Raw genomic sequence first — 19,061 nt, forward strand, 5'->3', positions numbered from 1 at the left:
TGGGCATAGGCATGTATGTGGGTCATTCATACATGCAGGCAAAAACTCATACACATTAAAAACAAACAAACAAATCCAAGCAAACCCAAGTGTTAAATCTAGCAGCATAAAACCATCTCATGACCAAATGGTATTTATTCTAGAAATGTGTACATGTACTTTTGTTTTTCTGACAGAACTTCAAATTGAATCTGAGCCCAGGGAGATGCTTAATCAATGAGTTACAGCCCCAGCCTGAGAAAGTGATCATATGAAAATATTTAGAAAAAAGTCACAATTCATGTCTAAATCCCTACAAGTCATTTGATAAAATTTAACAGTCAAGCCAAGGGTGGTGGTTCACGCCTTTAATCCCAGTGCTCAGGAGGCAGAGGCAGGTGGATTTCTCCCTCTGATTTTCAGGCCAGCCTGGTATACAAAGAGAGTTTCAGAGCAACCAGGGCTGTTAAAGAAACCTTGTCTTCAAAAACCAAACAAACCAATAAAAAAAAACAATAAGAAAAAAAAAAGGGGGGGGGTACTTTTGAAATTTGTTAAATGTTAAGTCATCACACAAGCTGTTATTCTCGTTTCTTTAGCTGTGTGTGTGGAACTTTGTGCCTGTGATCAGGGCCTCTTTAAGCCCCAGATAATGAGTTATGAGAACTGATAGTTTATGGACAGGGAAGGGCATGTCCACTGAGCGTCTTTCTGCCTTGTTCCTTTTTCTCTTTAGCTTTAACAGGGTCTCTTGATCCTCTCACTTCAGTTGCTGAAAGGATGGATCCTGCACTAAAATGCCAGCTTCTCTTCTAATTAATGTTTTGCTTTTGGGGGGCTGGTGATAGTTGTCTTGCCTAGCATGTAAGAGGTTTTGAGTTTGGTCTCCATAACACATAATCCAGACACGGAGACAAACTGTAATCTCACAAATGGGAGGTGGAAGTGGGAGGGTTAGAAGTTCAAGGTCATCTTCAGCTATGCAGGGGGTTTGAGGCCAGCCTGGGCTAGAATCCCCTTATCCTGCTATCTACGTTAGGCTGGCTGTGACCGCCAGACCTTTGCCTCTCTCTCAGCATCCTTCACGAGTGCTGTTGGCCAGCATCCTTCACTGAGCTTGATTGAGGCTGTGTGTTTGCTTTAATAGTTTTGTTTTTTCTCCCCTCAGTTCTGGGATCAAACCCAAGGGCCGTGACAGGCTAGACAAGCACTTTAGCAGTAGCCTACTCTTAACACACCACTACCATGTATTACATGAGATTATTTTTAAAAAATAGATTTAAAACTGAAATTTTGTCTAGGCTCTAAATAGCAACTTGATGTTTTTTTTATTTATTTTATTTTACTTTTTTACCTCCATACTGTCTGAAGATAACTGTCTGAAGTATAAGTTTCTGGCTGTATCATGTGATGCAGAGTCTCCTTGTGTTTTGCTGAGGCAAGACCTATGGGAGGACATGTGTTTGGAGAGTATAACTAGGACCCAATGGACAATGACAGGGTCCTTGCACAGCGAGCCTTGCAACACTTCAATGGTCTCACATCTTGGCTGATCTTCACTTCATTGAGAGGCACAGCAGAGAAGTTCTCAAGGCATTCTGGCTGGTCCTAGTCACTCCCACTGACTCCTGTCAATTCTGAGGAGGCCTGGCAGTTTCTGTTGGATCGTACCCCTGCTACTGATTTGTGTTTGGTATTTTGACACTACTAAACTGGACTGCAGAGATTAAATTGCTCCAAAGAATTACTAAACAGGTCTACTAAACGGGTCCACATCCTCTTGTCCTATTTACCATTTTCTTCTCCCCTACCTTTGGACGGTGGGCCACAAAGGGAATCAAAATGTTTAAAAACCCTTATTAAAGCAGTTTTTTTTTTTTTTTATTTATTTAAATCTAAGTCTACAACTGTCTTTTAACTGCTTATTCTTGGGAGCTGGGGACTGAATCTATAACTTTGAATATGCTGGGCAAGTTCTCTACTTGGGATACATCCCAGAGCAAGAACTTTTAAAAGTAGGCAGTCTTTAATTAAACTGAAATTTTTTATTAAAGGACTGTGTAAGTCTCCTCTAGGCTTAAGTGAAAGCAGCTCACTTCATTCCCCCATGGATGGAGTAGGGAGGCTTACGGTGTTCAGCCCTGAGTCCTCAGAAGTGCCCTGCCCCGAGGTTATACAAAAGGCACATAACTGACAAGGAAAATTCTGTGGTAGAATAGCCTCCCTCAAGGTGTCCAAGACTCTTAAGTGGTGTTGCAGTGAGTTGTCCAGTGGGTGGGACTTTTCATAGTATAACTGCCTGTACTTGTCCAGGGGATTTCCTGGTGGCCATTTTTGATCTGCCAGTAAGCCCGATGAACTTACTGACTCAGCTGGATTTGGATGGAATCCTTTAGTTGTTATCTTTTCCATGTGGGTGAACAGATGCTTCTTCACATCTCCCCAGGAAAAGACACCTAACAGGGAACTGGGGATCGATACCTCTGGCTTTGCAGGCTGAGTAGCCTCTGCTGCATATGCTTAACTGCCATTACAGCAGGAAAGAACGGGTAGGCAGTGAGTGGGTGTGTCTGACATATTCAGACTGGATTTGCTAACTCCCAGTACAGCCCATGCCACATATCTTCTCCTCACGTCAGAAGTGAGTCATGGAAATGGAGGGGACACCCACGCTTCACTAGTACACTTTATTAACTATCTGACACATCTATAAGGTTAATCTACCATGTTACCATAATTCTGGGATAAAATACTGTTATGTCTTTGAAAGATTAATTTATCTTCATTTGTCGGGGGCCTTAAGTTGGGCAGCGTTGCTCTTATACTTCTCTGCGATCTTTCTGATGTTTTCCAAGAGATCTTCAGACGTGCATTCTTCATACTCTCTGTCGGCTTTAACAATCTGCTCTTCAAGGTGTTTCTAGTGAAAACAATGCACAGTTCTTAATGTATAAAGACAAATTTGTTTCAAGTGTAATATTTACATATAACTGACATTTTTAAATTAAAAAAAGAATCAGTTAGATGAAATAGTAGATGACCGTAATTTCAAAGGCTGAGGCAGGAAGACCACAGTTCAATACTAGTCTGGGCTGCTAAGTAAGAACATCTCAAATGAAAAAAAAAAAAAGGACTCACATCTGGCCACCAGCTCTGTGATTCCCTGTCACAGCAGGCGGGCACCAGGCCCTGGGCTAGCGGAACAGGTCTACTAGCCAAGAGTGGCACATCTCAATGTGAGAAATACAAGGTCCAGAAAAACGTAGAAATAGAGCAGCCCCTGCAGAATGGTCAGGAAGACTGTCCTTTGGGAGGAGGTAATGGCCACTAGCCTGCAGCAAACCACAGCCAAAGAGGGCAGGCTTGCCGACTCCCCTAACTTTCAATGGGCCATACTCAATAGGCAGATTAAGGATGGGTTGGGTGGAGATGGAGACAGCCTTAAGTTTGGCCATTTCCCATGGGATTCATACTGCGATTCAGGCCTGACAGGCCTTTGCTGGTCTGACTGTGGTGAGCCTTGTGTTATTCTCATACGCCAGGAGGGGATTGTGTTGCCAGCTTCTAACTGGGGATTGCCTACCCACTCAGTGTGAGTGTCGATTAACACTACAGTGTTGCCCTTTGCATGGAAGAATGTAAATAAAGCAACTAAAAAGCAAAAATAAAAGCTGCAATCTTCTCAGAGGTATGTGTGCATTTATGATTATGCACTGATGTCTGCAGATGTTCTGGTGAACAGGCAACACATAGGAAGAACAGTCTCCTGAGAACACAATCTCGAACTGAAGAGATTTATATAAGGTCTATATATGGGTTGTATAAGGACATTATAATATGTTCACAACCAGCCCAGTGGCCTGGGCTGATGTGATGCATATTTCAGAATGTAACCACATCATCATGCAAACATAACTGTAATATCAAACTGAGACTTGGTTTTAAGTTTCATATTCATTGCATGTATTTGTGATTGTGGTTAACATTTTATTTATTTTTGTTATTTTATGTATATGAGTGCTCTATCTGCATGTACACCTACACACCAGAAGAGGGCATCAGATCATAGATGGTTGTGAGTCACCATGTAGTTGCTGGGAATCAAACTCAGGACCTTTGGAAGAGCAGTAGTGCTCTTACTGGCTGAGCCATCTCTCCAGCCTGTTGTATTAAGACAGGGTTCACTGTGTAATATCCCTGGCTGTCCTGAAACTCATTTTTAGACCAGAATGGCCTCAAATTCACAGAGATCTACCTATATCTGTCTCCAAGTGCTGAGATTAAAGGCGTGCACCCCAGTACTGTGTGCTTGTGATCTGTAGCTCAGGGTGGCCTGGAAGTCATTGCAGTGCTGTTGCTTCAGGCTCTGGAGCATTAGGAGCACCACTATGCCCACTGCTTGGCATCTCATAGTTCGCTCACGTGGGTTTATTTTTTTTGTGACAGAGTCCCCCTCCCTCTGTAGTTCAAGCTGGTCTTACACCTGTGAGCCTCCTGGCTGGGCTTGCCTGGTTTTGGATTATAATCATACATTAATTGTACCTAGCCTTAAGCTGAGGACCTTGGCACTCTGAGCATTGGGATTACAGCGTATGTAGCTATGTCCTTAGCTACTAAGGCTAAAAAGTCCTTAATTCTAATTAAGTTGAATTTGTAAAGAATTTCTTCTGGCACCTGATTTAAGAACATTTTATAACTGCTGAGTTGTAAAGACAGTCTCACAGTCTAGCCTCACCTGACGCTCAGAGCCTACAGCCCACAGCCCACATGGCTCTTGGCTCTGTGTGAGGCAGGATCTGCCCCCCAAAGAGTGGTTTGTCTCCCTCAGTGTCTACCCTGCAGCACGCCCTTCTCTCGATCCAATGCCACTCCCATGCTCGCACATCTACTTTTGCCTTCTTTGAGACAGGCTGGCCGTCAACAGCACCTCCCCAGCCTCAGCTTCCTAAATGCTGGGACCAGGCAAGGGCCCACGCCTGACCTATTCCCCTTCCCTCTGCTCTGTGTGTGGTGTATCTGAACATTATTTTATAAAGTGTACACGTAGTCTTTTGTAATCCTGCCACACCAGTACACAAGATCCTTCTGATAGATAACCAGTTTTCATGAAACTTAGAATCGTAATTTAGTTCTTATAGATACAAGTAGAAAATGTCTCTTAGAATTCAGTAAAGACCTCCACCCTTACCTCCAAAGACCCTACATGTGTAGCAACCATCTCCAAAAGACGTTGTAAGTTGTTTCCCACCTTTCTTCTTTCTTCAGTTGTGGTCTGCACGGCTAACTGGTATCTAGAGAATTAAGATTTAAGAAAAAAGGACAACTTGTTTAATGTCTCAGAGTAAATGAGTAAATCAACACTGCATAGGAACCCGAGGAAAATGCGAATTTTGCCTTTACTTACACTACCACTTCCCCTAGGAAATATTTGGTGAACAGGAGAAAACCACACCTGGTAGAATCTGTGCAAACGCCATGTAAGGGACACCGGCTGCTTCAGGTCATTGCATGTGTGGTCGGCTACCCTGTGTGCACACCTTCCATCCCATTTCTACCTCTCAGCTCAAGTGCAAGGCTACAGTGCCTGGCTTTGCAGGTCTTCTTAAGTTGAAGAGTATTTACTGTACTGCTTATGTATTTCTTAACAATTTAAGATTTGCTCAGCTGCACACGTTAAGAGCACGACTTTCAAAAAGGTAGGTGGATCTCTGTGAGTTCAAGGTCAGCCTGCTCTGCATAGTGGGTTCCAGAACAGCCTAGGCTGCACATAAAGATCCTGTCTCAAAAACAAAAATTGAAACAAAACTAAGCAACAACAAAATTGATTTGTCTCCAGGCATTAAAAGCCATTCAATAATCTAGTTAGGCAATAACTATATAGTGGAAGGCATCTTACATTTTGTCTCTCTACTTAAATTCTTCAAATCTTCTCATTCTTTACACCCCAAAAAGCTTTATAATAGAAATTAAAGAAAAAAATCAGAATTAGTTTTTTCCCCTTGCTTTGTTTTTAAGACAGGGTTTCTCTGTGCAATAGCTGTGGCTAGAAGACCAGGCTTGGCCTTGAACTCACAGAGATCTGCCTTCTTTCCTCTGCCTCCCAAGTATTATGACTAAAGGCTTGTGACATGGCAACTGGCCAAAGCCAGCTCTCGGTGCGGTGAACTCACTCCCGTTGGACGGCGTCCAGCTCGCCCATGGCCTCGCTGAGACCCTCGTTCACTGCGCTTTCCAGCAGGTGCTTGTGTTTCTCCAGGGAGTCGAGCTCGCTGGCACACTTCTTGTCTTCCTCCTCAGCTTCCTACAGGAGAAACAGTTTTCCTTGGTATTTACATTCTATTTGCTCAAGGTGTACTGAGAGAGTGTAAGGCACTTACAAAACATAACGTTGTATCATTTGTATTCCCAAGATGCTGACTGCCTTCTTTAGCCATTTCCCTGGAGAACGCTGTGTTGTAAACACAAATGTGCCCTTTCCAAGAGGCCTCTGGGTAGGAACTCAATAGTGTTCCAAGACTAATTTATAGAAAACCTGGTATTTTGAATCAAATTTTCCACACAAGCGTTAACTATGTATAGCAAAAGCAGCCCGATCTCAGACTCCCAAACTTGTGAAGATGAAGTATATGGATTTATAAAGTCTTCCCTTTAAATGTCTCAAAGAATAAACAAATTTTTATGGAGGAAGCATGATAAAAGTAAAAATGACCAAATATATCATATCTCATATGCAGATCAGATTAGTTTTATATTTTCTAAAGTTTCCACATTGCTGAGAAACAAACAAACCCAAACCAAAACAGCCCATCCTAAATATAACCTAGGACAAGACACAACTTTGCATCCTGTTGGCATAACTAATAACGACACAGCTGAACGTTATCATTAAAATGGTAAGTGCCAATGAATCTGAAGACACGCTTGATCAAACGCAGTGTGGGTCAGCACAGCGCTAGCCAGGCCTGCACCTCACCCACTCTGGGGCTCTTCAGTAGTTGGGCGTTTAGTTAGGACAGTCAGTCTGCAACGATCCCTAATGGACAATTATATAACGCACCTGACTGGGGCTCATTCTTTAGGAGTACTTAGTACTAACTCAATAAAAATACATGAGATTATACTTTATTATTTATTGAGACATGGTATTGCTATCTATGTGCAGCCCAGGGGGGTCTCATGCCTGTGCCAATCCTCCCTGACATCAGGGTCCTCCAAATATTGAGATTACAGGTAAGACAAAACGACACCTGACTTTTGGGTTGAGTTTTGAGACTGCCCCTCAGTGTACCTGTGCCACCACATCCTGCTAAGATTTCAGAGTGACATCAGAGAATGTGCATGGACAATCAGTCAGTAGAGTCTTGGCTGAGATGAACAGCCTGGTCAGGTTCTTACCTTAACTTTTTGTTGGTAAAGGTCGTCCAGCTTTTGAACCTCTTCCTTCAGCATTCTCACAGCCCTCTTGCTTTCTGTTTTCACGGTGTTCAGCTTGGGGATAAAACCTTGGTTGAGAAATCACAACTAACACAAAACACCAAAGTTTCTTTAAGATAAAAATTTCATACTTTCTTTTATACAGAGTACTTGTTTATTTACTGTGTATATGAGTGTTTTGCCAGCATGTGAGTCTGTGGACCATGTGTGTGCCTGGTGCCCACTGAAGAAAGGGGGCATCAGATCCCTGAGGCTGGTGTTAACAGACTGTGAGCTGCCACATGGGTGCTGGGAATCAAACCCGGGCCCTTTCCAAGGGCCACAGAGTCAACGCTCCAGCTCTTTGTTTACTTTTATAGAATTTCATTTTTAAAAACGATTCTACTTTATGTATATAAGTGTTTTACCTGCATGAATGCATGTATGTATGCATGTATGTATGTGTACCATGTGCACACCTGGTGCCTATGGAGTCCCCAGAACTGGAGCTACAAGCGGCTGTGAGCTGCTACATGGGTACCGGCAGCTGACCCTGGGTGCTCTGCAGGAACAGCAAGTGCTCTTAGTCACTGAGCCGTCTTCCAGCTCCAGCGGCTACTTAATTTTTTTTTTAAACACAGATGTCAAAACAAACATTAGGAAAAAGTTAGCCTCTTTGACAGATGTTGCTGAGAAAACTGAGTATGTACCTGTAGAAAAATACCGTGTCTTCCTTCATATGTGAAACCTGGATTTAAGTTTCTATGTGTTTGTGTGTGTGCAGGGATGGTTCATGAGACTGAGAGACCTGTGAGAGGGAAAAACAGATCTTAAGGGATGGGGTGGTTTAAGATACGGCAATGGATCACTGTGCCAGGAATACAGAAAGGAGGCAACTGTGGGCAAGGGGAGGGGAGGGCAGCCAGTAGGGTGCATGCCAGGGTGAAATCTACTACTTTGTAGCTAATTTAATAATCTTCTAATGGAAAATATTTGTTCTTGCAGCCATCTTCCCACTTGTAATGGAGTCCACAGGGCAGGTGCTGGCTACATCGGTACTGGTGACATCTATTGCAGTACCAGGCGTGTGGTTGTGTATAAAGCATGGGCCGAGCCCGTGGTTGCTACGCATGCACCTAATTCCAGAACTTAGAAGGCAGAGCCCAAAGGCTGCGGGTTACAGACTCCTGTGCTGACGAGCAAGGCCCTGTCAGTGACTGCTCTAACCTTTTCCGTGACGACATTCAGGCTGCTCATGATAATTATATTTATGCTCTGAAAATTCTCAAGTCCTAAAATCTTCTGGCCTTTAATGTTTGAAAACACTCATCTCTAAAATAACTTGTTAATGAAATCTTTTTCAAGAGCCAATTCTTTTTCTGGTTGCTCATTTTTCCTTTCATCTGGAGCCAATTTTGAGATCTTTATTCCTCATGCTGTAATCCATCTTACCAGTCTTCTCATTTCTTTTAGACAGGTTTCTGTTTTATACGCTAGGCTGGGCTTGAACTTGCTATGTAGCTCAGGCTAACCGTGAACTCGAGACTCTTTTACCTCGGCTTTCGGAGTGCTGGGATTACCACTGTCACACGCATCCATGTATGACGCGTGTATATGGGTATTTTATAAGCATGTTTGTATCACGTGCCAGACGAGGGTGTCGGATCTTCCAGGATGGGAGTTACTGACGGTTGTGAGCCACCAAGTGGGTGCTGGGAGCTGAACACAAGTCCTCTGGGCCATCTCTCCAAGCCCATCTGTCTGTCTGTATGGTATATCCTATCTATAATTATTACATATAATTACTTTATATATAAATGTTTTGCCTGCATGTAGGTGTGTGTCATGTGCTTATGAAAATCAGAAGAACTGGAGTCAAAGGCTGTGAGCCACTGTGTGGTGCCAGGAATTGAACTCAGGTCATCTGCAGGAGCAATCAGTATTCTTAACCAAGTCTTCAGCCATATATACGTGTGCACACGCACGCACACACACACGCACACACACACACGCACACACGGACACGCACACACACACACATGCACACACACGCACACGCACACACACATGCACACACGCACACGCACACACACGCACACACACACACACGCACGCACACACACGCACACACACACACACACACACGCACACACACACACACACACACACACACACACACACACACACACGCACGCACACACACACACACGCACACACACACACACACACACACACACACACGCGCACACGCACACACGCACACACACACACGCACACACACACGCGCACACACACACAAACACGCACACGCACACACGGGTGTTTTTCTGGGGGGGGGTTGAGTCATGAGCTCATATAGCTCAGGCTGGCTCTGAACTTCCTATGTAGCCCAGGGTAGCCTTCAATACTGGATTCTCTGCCTCTAAGCTGGGATTACAGGTACTCACCATTGTACTCAGGTTTAACTCACCAACTTTTTAAAAAAAGATTGACTTGTTTATATTGTGTTTCTTCATGATTCAAACTAACTTGCTTTATTTCTAACCATAGCTCATGTTTCATTTTAAAATTTCCTATCTTTTATTTTTGTGATACAGGATCTTACTCTGGCCCAGCCTGGCCAGGAACTTGCAACCCTCCGGGCCTCTGCATTCAAAGTGCTGCACCTGCAGGTACAAGGTAACTCTATCCCAGGGACGAACCCAGGGCCTCAAGCTCATGCTAAGAAGTACTTAGCACAAGGCCGAGTTTGCAGCCTATGAAGTCAGATCCCATGGAGGCTGTTAACAATGAAAACAGCTCTCTATGGTCACTTTGGTAGCTACTTATGAAATGCCAGTTTATTTATAGATTAAAAAAAGGGACAATTTTCTGTTTTGAGACAGGGAGATAACACCAAGTCTTGGCTAAAACAGTTCCTGAAGAATTGTGCTAGCCAGGGCTTCAGTCACTGTTCTGAGTTACTGAATACAGTGGCTGTGGTGGTGTCTCATGGCTACAGAAGGCATTATGTCTCAGGTGTCTGAGAGCAGGAATTCCTGTCAGTCCTCCTCCTCAGCCCCCTGAGTGCTGGGGTGACACACGTGTCACACCACATCCAGCTGAAAACTACCTTAAAAACATTCCACAGGCACTTGACTCATTTCACGACCTCACAGTCCCAGCTAAGTAGCTTCTAAGCATTAATGGGATATAAGAAGCCCACCTCAAATCCACATGAATATAAAAAGAACACTGGATTATGTCAAGAAGCAAGTGAAGAAGACTGAGTTTATCCCACTTTATCATGGTGGTAATGAAGACTCAAGTGGTTAAAGAACTTAGTTCCTTTACATACACCAGTCAAGGTTAGCACCAACCTTCATTTTCCATAATTTTAATTAAAACTTATGGGAGGCAGAGGCAGATGAATCTCTGAGTTCAAGGCCAGGGTGGTCTACAGAGGGAGTTCTAGGACAACCAGGATTACACAGAGAAACCCTGTCTTGAGAAACAATTTAAATGGTTATTGCTCAGAAACCACAAGTCACACTTGTGTTAACTCCAGTCGCCTGTACCATACTTACTTGTTCTAAAGTATCCTCCAGACCCATCTTTTTATTCAGAGCTTTGTTAATTTCTTCTTCGATTTCATTCAAGAGTTCTTTGAGAGGTGCCTAGAAATACAGAAAAATAGTGAGAAGATATCTGATGATAAACTTCTCCCATGAAGCTTGTCTACATTACAATGTAAGTCACTTTTAAAGAAATAAAATAAAGCCATGGTATTTTAAATATAATATATAATATACCAATGAGGAGAAAACACCTTTGATAATTTTGAAGACAACGTTTAAGAAAAAAAAAAAAGCTAGTCTCAACCTTCATCCTCCCACAGGCTGGGAGTATGTGTCACAATGCCTGACGCGTTCTATGTATTATTATTATTTTTTTAAAGATATATTCATTTATTATATATAAGTACACTGTAGCTGTCTTCAGATACACCAGAAGAGGGCATCGGATCTCATTACAGATGGTTGTGAGCCACCATGTGGTTGCTGGGAATTGAACTCAGGACCTCTGGAAGAGCAGTCAGTGCTCTTAACCGCTGAGCCACCTCTCCAGCCCTGTTCTATGTATTATATGTTTGCATGTATGTTCCTGTGAGTGCAGGTACCTGCTGAGGACACACCTAGTTGGGTCTCTCTGGAGCTGGATTATAGGAGGTTATGAATTCACTGATGTGGGTGCTTGGGATAGAACCTGGGTCCTCTACAAGAGCAGTCAGTACACTCTCTTAACCGTGAGTCATCTCTCCATCCCATTTCTCTTAATACTTCACAAAGATTTAGTCTCATAATTTTGGTAGGACTTCTGTTTGGCTTCTAATCTATTGATTTTATTTCAACACTATACATTTTTTTTATTGTACTTTTAAAATTGAGAGAATACCTACTTTAAAATAAGTAGAATTATGTGAAAATAAACTTAGCTGAAATGAAACTTAGTGAATTTAGTATAGTTACAATGTTATGTAAATTTCATTTGCACTTTTAAAATACATCCTCTCTTCAAAAAGAAAATGCCACAGGCCATTGTATATCAAGCAAATCTTTTCAAGTTATTATAGGTTCTAATTTTGACCAGTACCTTTTCTGGTGCTGTGCATCAAACCCAAGACCTTTTACAATAAATATGGACTCTACCCTGAGCACAAACCTAGCCCCTGGGGCCGGAGTAACAAGCAGGTGTGGATTAGTAGCTGCAGGTGCTGGACTTTGAATTTGGGATCTCTGCAAAGGGCATGCACACTCTAACCATCTATCCAGCAACCCACGTGTACTTTACAAGTATTTCTGGAGATGAAAGTAATCTCTCTCCCTTTCTGAGCATATTCCTCGTACCTGAATAACCTTTTACAAGACTATTTCTTTTTTTTTTTTTTTTTTTTTTCTGGGGCTGGGGGCCGAACTCAGGGCCTTGTGCTTGCTAGGCAAGCGCTCTACCACTGAGCTAAATCCCCAACCCCTACAAGACTATTTGATCCAGGTAATTATTCTATTGCTGCGGTCATATCGAACCACTCAAGGCAGTGGTGAACAAAGGCTGCTTGGTACCGTGGCTACTGACAGAAATCCATGAACCCAGTCTGACAAATGGCTTCCAAACCAGTAAGCAACTGAGCATTTACTGCATGCACTTTCTTTTCCTAAGTGAATGTAAATCTAAACCAAGTACAATGTGTATGCTATAACATTGTGATCCTTTAATTCTAGCACCTAGGAGGAGGAGTTTGAGGCTAGTCTAATCTAAACAGGGAAATCCAAGACAGCCAGAGCTACCCAGCGAGATCCTAGGGTGAATCCTCCATAGGGAGAAGCTGAGAGTTGTGGCCCACACCTACAGCCCCAGCACTCAGGAAGCTGGGAGAGTAGCACTGTCATGACTGAGACCTGGCTGGGGATTCACAGTAAGATCTTGCCTCTTACTGTGAATGGGGCGGGATCTAGCTGGCTTGACTTAAGCAATGTCTGTTCATTAATAAACCGCCATTTCTGCTTGGGTATTTTATCTCTAGCACACAGCTGGTCTTCAACACAGTTTGCACACAACAGATACATGACAGATGAATAATTCTCCCATCCAAGTACCAACTAGAACTGATCCTGCTTAGCTTCTGATTAGATGAGATCAGCAGGTTCAGGGTGGCTCGGCCATAGGCTAGATGAATAGTTCCCAAGGGAAAAATGCATAGCCTCTGACTCTACATTTTTGTATTCAAAAGTATTTCAAAGATGGAATTTTAGTACTAACAATAAAACTATAACTCTTATGAATAATCAAAACATTGTAATACAGCAATAAAAATTTTTCTTCTCAAAATTATCTCCTTGGTCATTTCAAAGTTAGACATTTCTTATTCTTGTTAATTACTTACATTTCTTTTTTCTTTTATTTTTTGCCTTAAAAAAATAATCCATTATACTTTATGCCTTCATGTGTGTGGTTGTACCTAGAACTTTCCCCACAGATGTAGTGCAAATACTTCATCTTTCAAGATTTCAGTGTAGAGACTACCCCTCTTTAGTCTCTGGCCAGAGAGAATATCTGTTTACCAACATGAAGGGCTTCCAGTAAAGCATGCATTTGGCATTTGCTAGCACTGCTCTCCCAAGAGGGGCTGAAGGTAACTTGAAAACAAAGGTTACCTCAGATTGTTGACACAGTCTTGATACCTGTTTTACTTGTAATCAACTTTCCTTGTGGATAGTTGGATAGAGTAAAGTAGGCACAGAGAGCAAGGCTTTTTAAGGTTAAAAGTTACATGTGAGACAAGTTTTCTGCTCCTTAGAAAGAGAACAGTCAGTGTCTCGCTCTTGAGTGTAGTCCTAGGTCATGGACAGACTCAATTGGAACACATACTTACATACACTTGAGTCCTGTATTTGACAAGGCAGTTGGCACCAGCCTCAGGATTAAACTTAATTTCAAAGTCATAACCTTTGGAATTCTCAGCACCCTTGGGGATGAGCTTCAGTTTTCTAGCCAACTTGTGGTACTCTGCTAACTGTGCTTCAATCTGTGAAGAGAACACAGAAATGTCCACGTGAAGCAGCCTGCGTCTGTGTTGGCGAGCGTGAGCAGCACACCACTGTTCGCTCATTAACTCCGTGTAACTCAGATCAACCAAAACCTATGTTCTCAAACCTAGATAGAAATATGTAAAACACTTTAATTACTAAAAAGAAAAGATATTTACATTTCAAATTGTTGATTCTATGGGAGAAATTTAGTAGTCATTTTTCTCTCTGACTTCAATGGTGCCACTGAATTACATTACCAGAAACGTATTCTTTCACCTTTAATCGAGTCTCCAGTGTTTCCTCCTCTAACCTAACGTATTTGTTCAATGTTACTAGCTGAATGTAAGCTCTTCCGAAGTAAATATAGCCCTCCCTGGCCTAGAACACAGCCTGGCTGTCTCTCTCCTCTTCTGTTGCCCTTCTAAGACCAAGGGGTAGCTTATCTACCTCCTCCTTCCGGCTCCGCCTTTAGTCTAATGAGAGAGCTCCAGGAGCTCACTCCATGTCTCTGGTTTCCTCCCCACAGTGAACACTTCTGATCCTCTAGATGAGCTGCAGCATTAGACTTCACAGGAGTACTGGAAGGCAGTGACCGGTTGAAATGTGGGGCAAGAATTTAGTACAGAAAGAAGGTTCCAGATGGATCCTCTATAGCGAGCGTTTGTGTCCTACAGATAATCTTGTTTAGATCACGTGTGTCCTCAGGTGCTCTGACACTGCTCAAGCACCGAGCACACCAGGCTTTTTCACGTGGCCGGAGTCCTTTCCTAGGCCACTGCGTACCCACCTTCCGACATTTTCTCCCTTTCAGCTTATTCATCCAAATAAATCTGTTATCCCTTTTAGCTTCATAGACCCAGTGTTTACTCAGTCCAGAGGTTTATAACCTTCCCTTTCTTACAGAGCATTTGAGAGAGAAGGTACCCTGGAATAACTCACTTGAGATTCACTGACATAGTCTAATAATACTTCATTTTCTAAAGAAGCAAGTGGAGGCTATGAAAGGTTAGATGATGCAGACAGCAGCAAATTGGAGGCTAACGCTCAATCAGTGATGACCAAATTCTAGGTTCAAAGGCCTTGGGAGCCGCATCCTTCTCTTTGTTATTCCGACTGTACATGGTCTCCTGAGCACGATAAGCTTCTGCGCTATCACTGAGGAATACCTGTTAGTTCTTAGAAATGTGTACACAAACTTTCTTTACACACAAGGATGGAGCTTGTCCCCCAAGGATCAGGAAGATAAGGGAATGTAGGTGACGACTTACACTGGACTGCTTGCTCAATGCTATGCTAGAATCACTTACAGGATCCCCACCCCCTCAATTTCTTGGTTCATCATCTGAAAACTGAGTTTATCTTAAATTTGACATATATGAGTGTTTTACTTGTGAAAAAAGGTCAGCACCAGAAAAATTTATCACTCTACCTTCTGAATTCCTCTTGGTTACACAGACCTGTACTGACATCAGCTGTGATGAGGGCACTAAGAATGTGGTATGACTTACCGCCTCTTTGCCTCTGGCATATTTTAATTCCTCATTCCACATTTGTTGTTGTTCAGCTTCCAGGTCTTTGGTTAATTTATTTATAGTCTGCTGCAATTCATTTTTCTCATGATTTATTCTCTCAATGTCAGCGATCGAATACTTCTGGTTATCAACAATACTCTGTAGTCGAGTGTTTTCCTGTTTAACTGTTTCACATTCTAGCTCTGCATTGGAAGAAACAAAAATGTCAAGTTTCTTTAATTTCTACAAAGAAACTGACGGCATCATTTAAGATGGTTGACATTTAAATATCCATTTTATACACATACACCTTTTCTTCCAGTAACCGATCCTACCTCAATAAGGATATAAGCCAATCCAACTAAAGTTTTTTTTTTTTTTTTTTTGGTTCTTTTTTTCGGAGCTGGGGACCGAACCCAGGGCCTTGAGCTTCCTAGGCAAGCGCTCTACCACTGAGCTAAATCCCCAACCCCCCAACTAAAGTTTTATGTTGACTTTTTCCCACTGGCTTCGGTCCAAATTCAGAAAGAACCATGCGACAAAGGAGCCCATCTAAGGTTACACTTAAAACAGGTATAGTCTGACTCTGTCAATGCTCATTTTAAGTGCTTCCAATACTCTTGTACAATTTCTTTGAATTATTCAGAAATGTGGTTTTCACAGTATAATTGGTAAGCTCTACCTCTGAACTGGTTTACATAACTTTAGGAATATGTTACATATCTGCACAAAAGCATGACATATGTAGAGAATTTAAATATGTCGTAATCATTTGTAGTCAAAAATGGCTTTCAGTAGTCAAGGAAGCTAAAATATTTAGAGAACTAAAACAAATGACAGATGAAGCATTATTCTTTCTTCAACTCAACTTACAATTTTTTGGACAAATATTCTGATAAGAATAAGACACAGGAGGTGCTGGAATGATGTGGTTGGTAAAGTGCCTACGTGAGAAACTGCAGAGTTTCAGGAAAACTGTAGATATCTGTCCATAGATTTACTTTGAAACTGCAGTTTGATGGCTCTGGGAATTTAGGTAACCTCTGCTCTGCTTCTGGTGTCACAGAAGTTAGCAATAGGGCATAACGTTTCCCAAAGCTTAACTACGGTTTCCATGTGTTTCTAAACAGATGTTACGAAGACACAGGTACACATGAGCCTCTTTAGATGTGTTTCTGATTTTATAGGATGGTGCATGTGTAGGCTGCCATCTTGTTTCAGCTGCTCACTTACTTACACGGGACTGACAGAGGATAAGACATCAAGAACCTAGCTGACTAGGGCCAGTGAGGCAGCTCAGCCAGGAGACCCAAGATGTGCAAGCCTGGCAAACAGTTTGATTTCCAGAACCAAACGAACTCTGTGAGAACTGTCCTTTTACCTACATGTGTGCCCTGTGGTATGTCTCGTACATATGACATATACATGCTAAATAAAAATATGAAAATTATCAAAAAGGAATCTAGCTTATCATATAAAATATTCATATACAATGTACTATATTATATACATATAAAATCACATACAAGTTCCTCTTCAGAAGACCTCTGTTCTTCAATAGCCTGTCTTTTGGCTTCAGAAGGTATGCACTCAAGCTGGGCAGGAACAGCAGTGCATACCTATAACCCTAGTGCTTGGGAGGTGAGTTGAAGCCAACCTGAGTTGCTCAGCAAGCCCCTGTCTAAAACCAAAAAAGTTATGTACTATAAATGAGTCACAGTGGGTGAGCAAGGGCTACATGTCTCTGGAACATGTCAATATCACCTTATCTGGAAAATGGTCTTTGTAGGTGCATCTGAGAGTGCTGATGGGAGACAACAGTGGACTGTGCAGGTGTGCCTTCAATATCATCATTGGTACCACCATGGTGAGATAGAGGCAAAGGGAGAGCTCATGCAAATAAAACCCAGAACCTACGTGGATGATTTACAACCACCCACAATTCCAGTCCCAGCAGATCTGACACTCACTTCTGACCTGAAGGCTCCAAGTACATAGTAGTGCACTTAGATACAAGCAGGAGAAACACTCAAAAAAAAAAAAAAAAAAAAAAAAAAAAAAAAAAAAAAAAAAAAGAATAGGAGGAGGAAGAGGAGGAGAAAGACGATAATTGAAGGGTGTGGTGGCAATTTATAATTGTAGCTGAGGAGGCAGGATTTTGTGTGGGATGCAAAGACAGTCTTTAAAAAGGAGGAAGGAAGAGGAAACAGAGAAAAGGCAATGGACAGACAGAGGCAGAGATCAGGAGTGATCTAGACATAAACTCAGGAATGTTGTCAGCCTCAGAAGCTGGAAAATGTATTTTCCAAATTTTCTGAGTAGCTTGGTGAGCACAAATTTATTGAATCTTAGATTACATTTATAATTGTGAGAGTAAAAGTGTATTATTATTTTGGGTTTTCAAGACAGGTCCTCACTGTATAGCTCTGGCTGTCCTGGAGTTCACTATGTAGCCCAGGCAGGCCTTGAACTCTCAGAGATCCACCCACCTGTCTCCCAAGTGCTGGGATTAAAGACACACACCGCTATGTCTGGCTGAGAACAAATTCTAATTGTTTTATCCATGAACGATGTGATAATGCTACAGCAGATCACTGTAAAACTGTGAGAAGTGATCACAGAAGGAAAAGGTTGCCTGCTGTTTCCAGGCCAAGCTGAGCGACCCCATGCACCATGGCTCTGCTTACCCAGTCTACCAATCTCTTCATCAAGACTGCTCAGTTTCTGCTCCAGAATGGATGAATGAGACTCCAAATTGCTCATGTATGCTTTATAGTTTTGAACATCTGCTTGTAAGGAAGCTTTCAGTTTCCTCAATGATATCAGACGGTTCTTGAAAGAACATATTAAATTAGTTATTTTCACCAAAAAGCACTCTGTATTTTAAAGAAAGCAATATTATTTACACTTATCTCAGAGGAAGTCAAAAGAACTACAAAAACAAAACAAACAAACAAACAAAAACCCCCAAAACCGGGGTTGGGGATTTAGCTCAGCGGTAGGGCCTTGCCTAGCAAGCGCAAGGCCCTGGGTTCAACCCCCCAGCTCTGAAAAAAAAAAAAAAAAAAAAAAAAAAAAACAAACCCAAAACCCCCTATAGTATTATTATTGTAACTTAATTTAATGAGAGACTTCAAACAGTTTAGGATAGGAAAAACCAAAGACAATGTAGAAGCTCAAGTATCTAAATCTGGTTACCATGCAGAACAGTCTGGGTGTTCCACTAATGAAACACAAGGTACAGTTAAGATGCTGCTCTCAGGGCTGTAAGAGGCTCAGGTTGTGTTCTTCACAGGACCTGCATTAGACTGCTAGCACCCACATGGTAGCCAACCGCCCTCTGAACCTTGAGTTCAGGTTTCCATGGCCACTTTTAACACGTGGTACATAGATATGCATGCAGGCAGCACACACACACACACACACACACACAACCAAAACAAAACCCATATTCTCATCTCACCCCTATAGAATTCTGTAGGCTATTCTCGCTATGCTATTCTATACTAGAAGCCAGTTTGTTACCTTTCTGTTTTCACCAACTGAAACCCAGGGCCTCGTGAGAACAGTGCTCCCTGCAAGTAAATACTTC

At 42.2% G+C, this 19,061-nt stretch overlaps 1 protein-coding gene across 1 annotated transcript in view; it reads right to left on the reverse strand.

Moving 5' to 3' along the window:
- Positions 1 to 1,863: 1,863 nt before the first annotated feature.
- Ndc80 (NDC80 kinetochore complex component) overlaps positions 1,864 to 19,061 on the reverse strand; it is a 31,395-nt gene continuing 14,197 nt past the window's right edge. Inside the window, exons 10-17 of the mRNA XM_032901760.1 lie at positions 18,157 to 18,301; positions 15,467 to 15,672; positions 13,802 to 13,954; positions 10,959 to 11,048; positions 7,375 to 7,467; positions 6,150 to 6,280; positions 5,168 to 5,270; positions 1,864 to 2,899 (exon numbers count right to left, since the gene is read on the reverse strand). Of these exons, the coding sequence (XP_032757651.1) occupies positions 2,762 to 2,899; positions 5,168 to 5,270; positions 6,150 to 6,280; positions 7,375 to 7,467; positions 10,959 to 11,048; positions 13,802 to 13,954; positions 15,467 to 15,672; positions 18,157 to 18,301 (1,059 nt within the window). The 3' untranslated portion in view covers positions 1,864 to 2,761. The remainder of the gene's footprint in view (positions 2,900 to 5,167; positions 5,271 to 6,149; positions 6,281 to 7,374; positions 7,468 to 10,958; positions 11,049 to 13,801; positions 13,955 to 15,466; positions 15,673 to 18,156; positions 18,302 to 19,061) is intronic.

The sequence above is a fragment of the Rattus rattus genome, chromosome 4, assembly GCF_011064425.1.
Source record: "Rattus rattus isolate New Zealand chromosome 4, Rrattus_CSIRO_v1, whole genome shotgun sequence".
In the NCBI taxonomy this organism is placed as follows: Eukaryota; Metazoa; Chordata; class Mammalia; order Rodentia; family Muridae; genus Rattus; species Rattus rattus.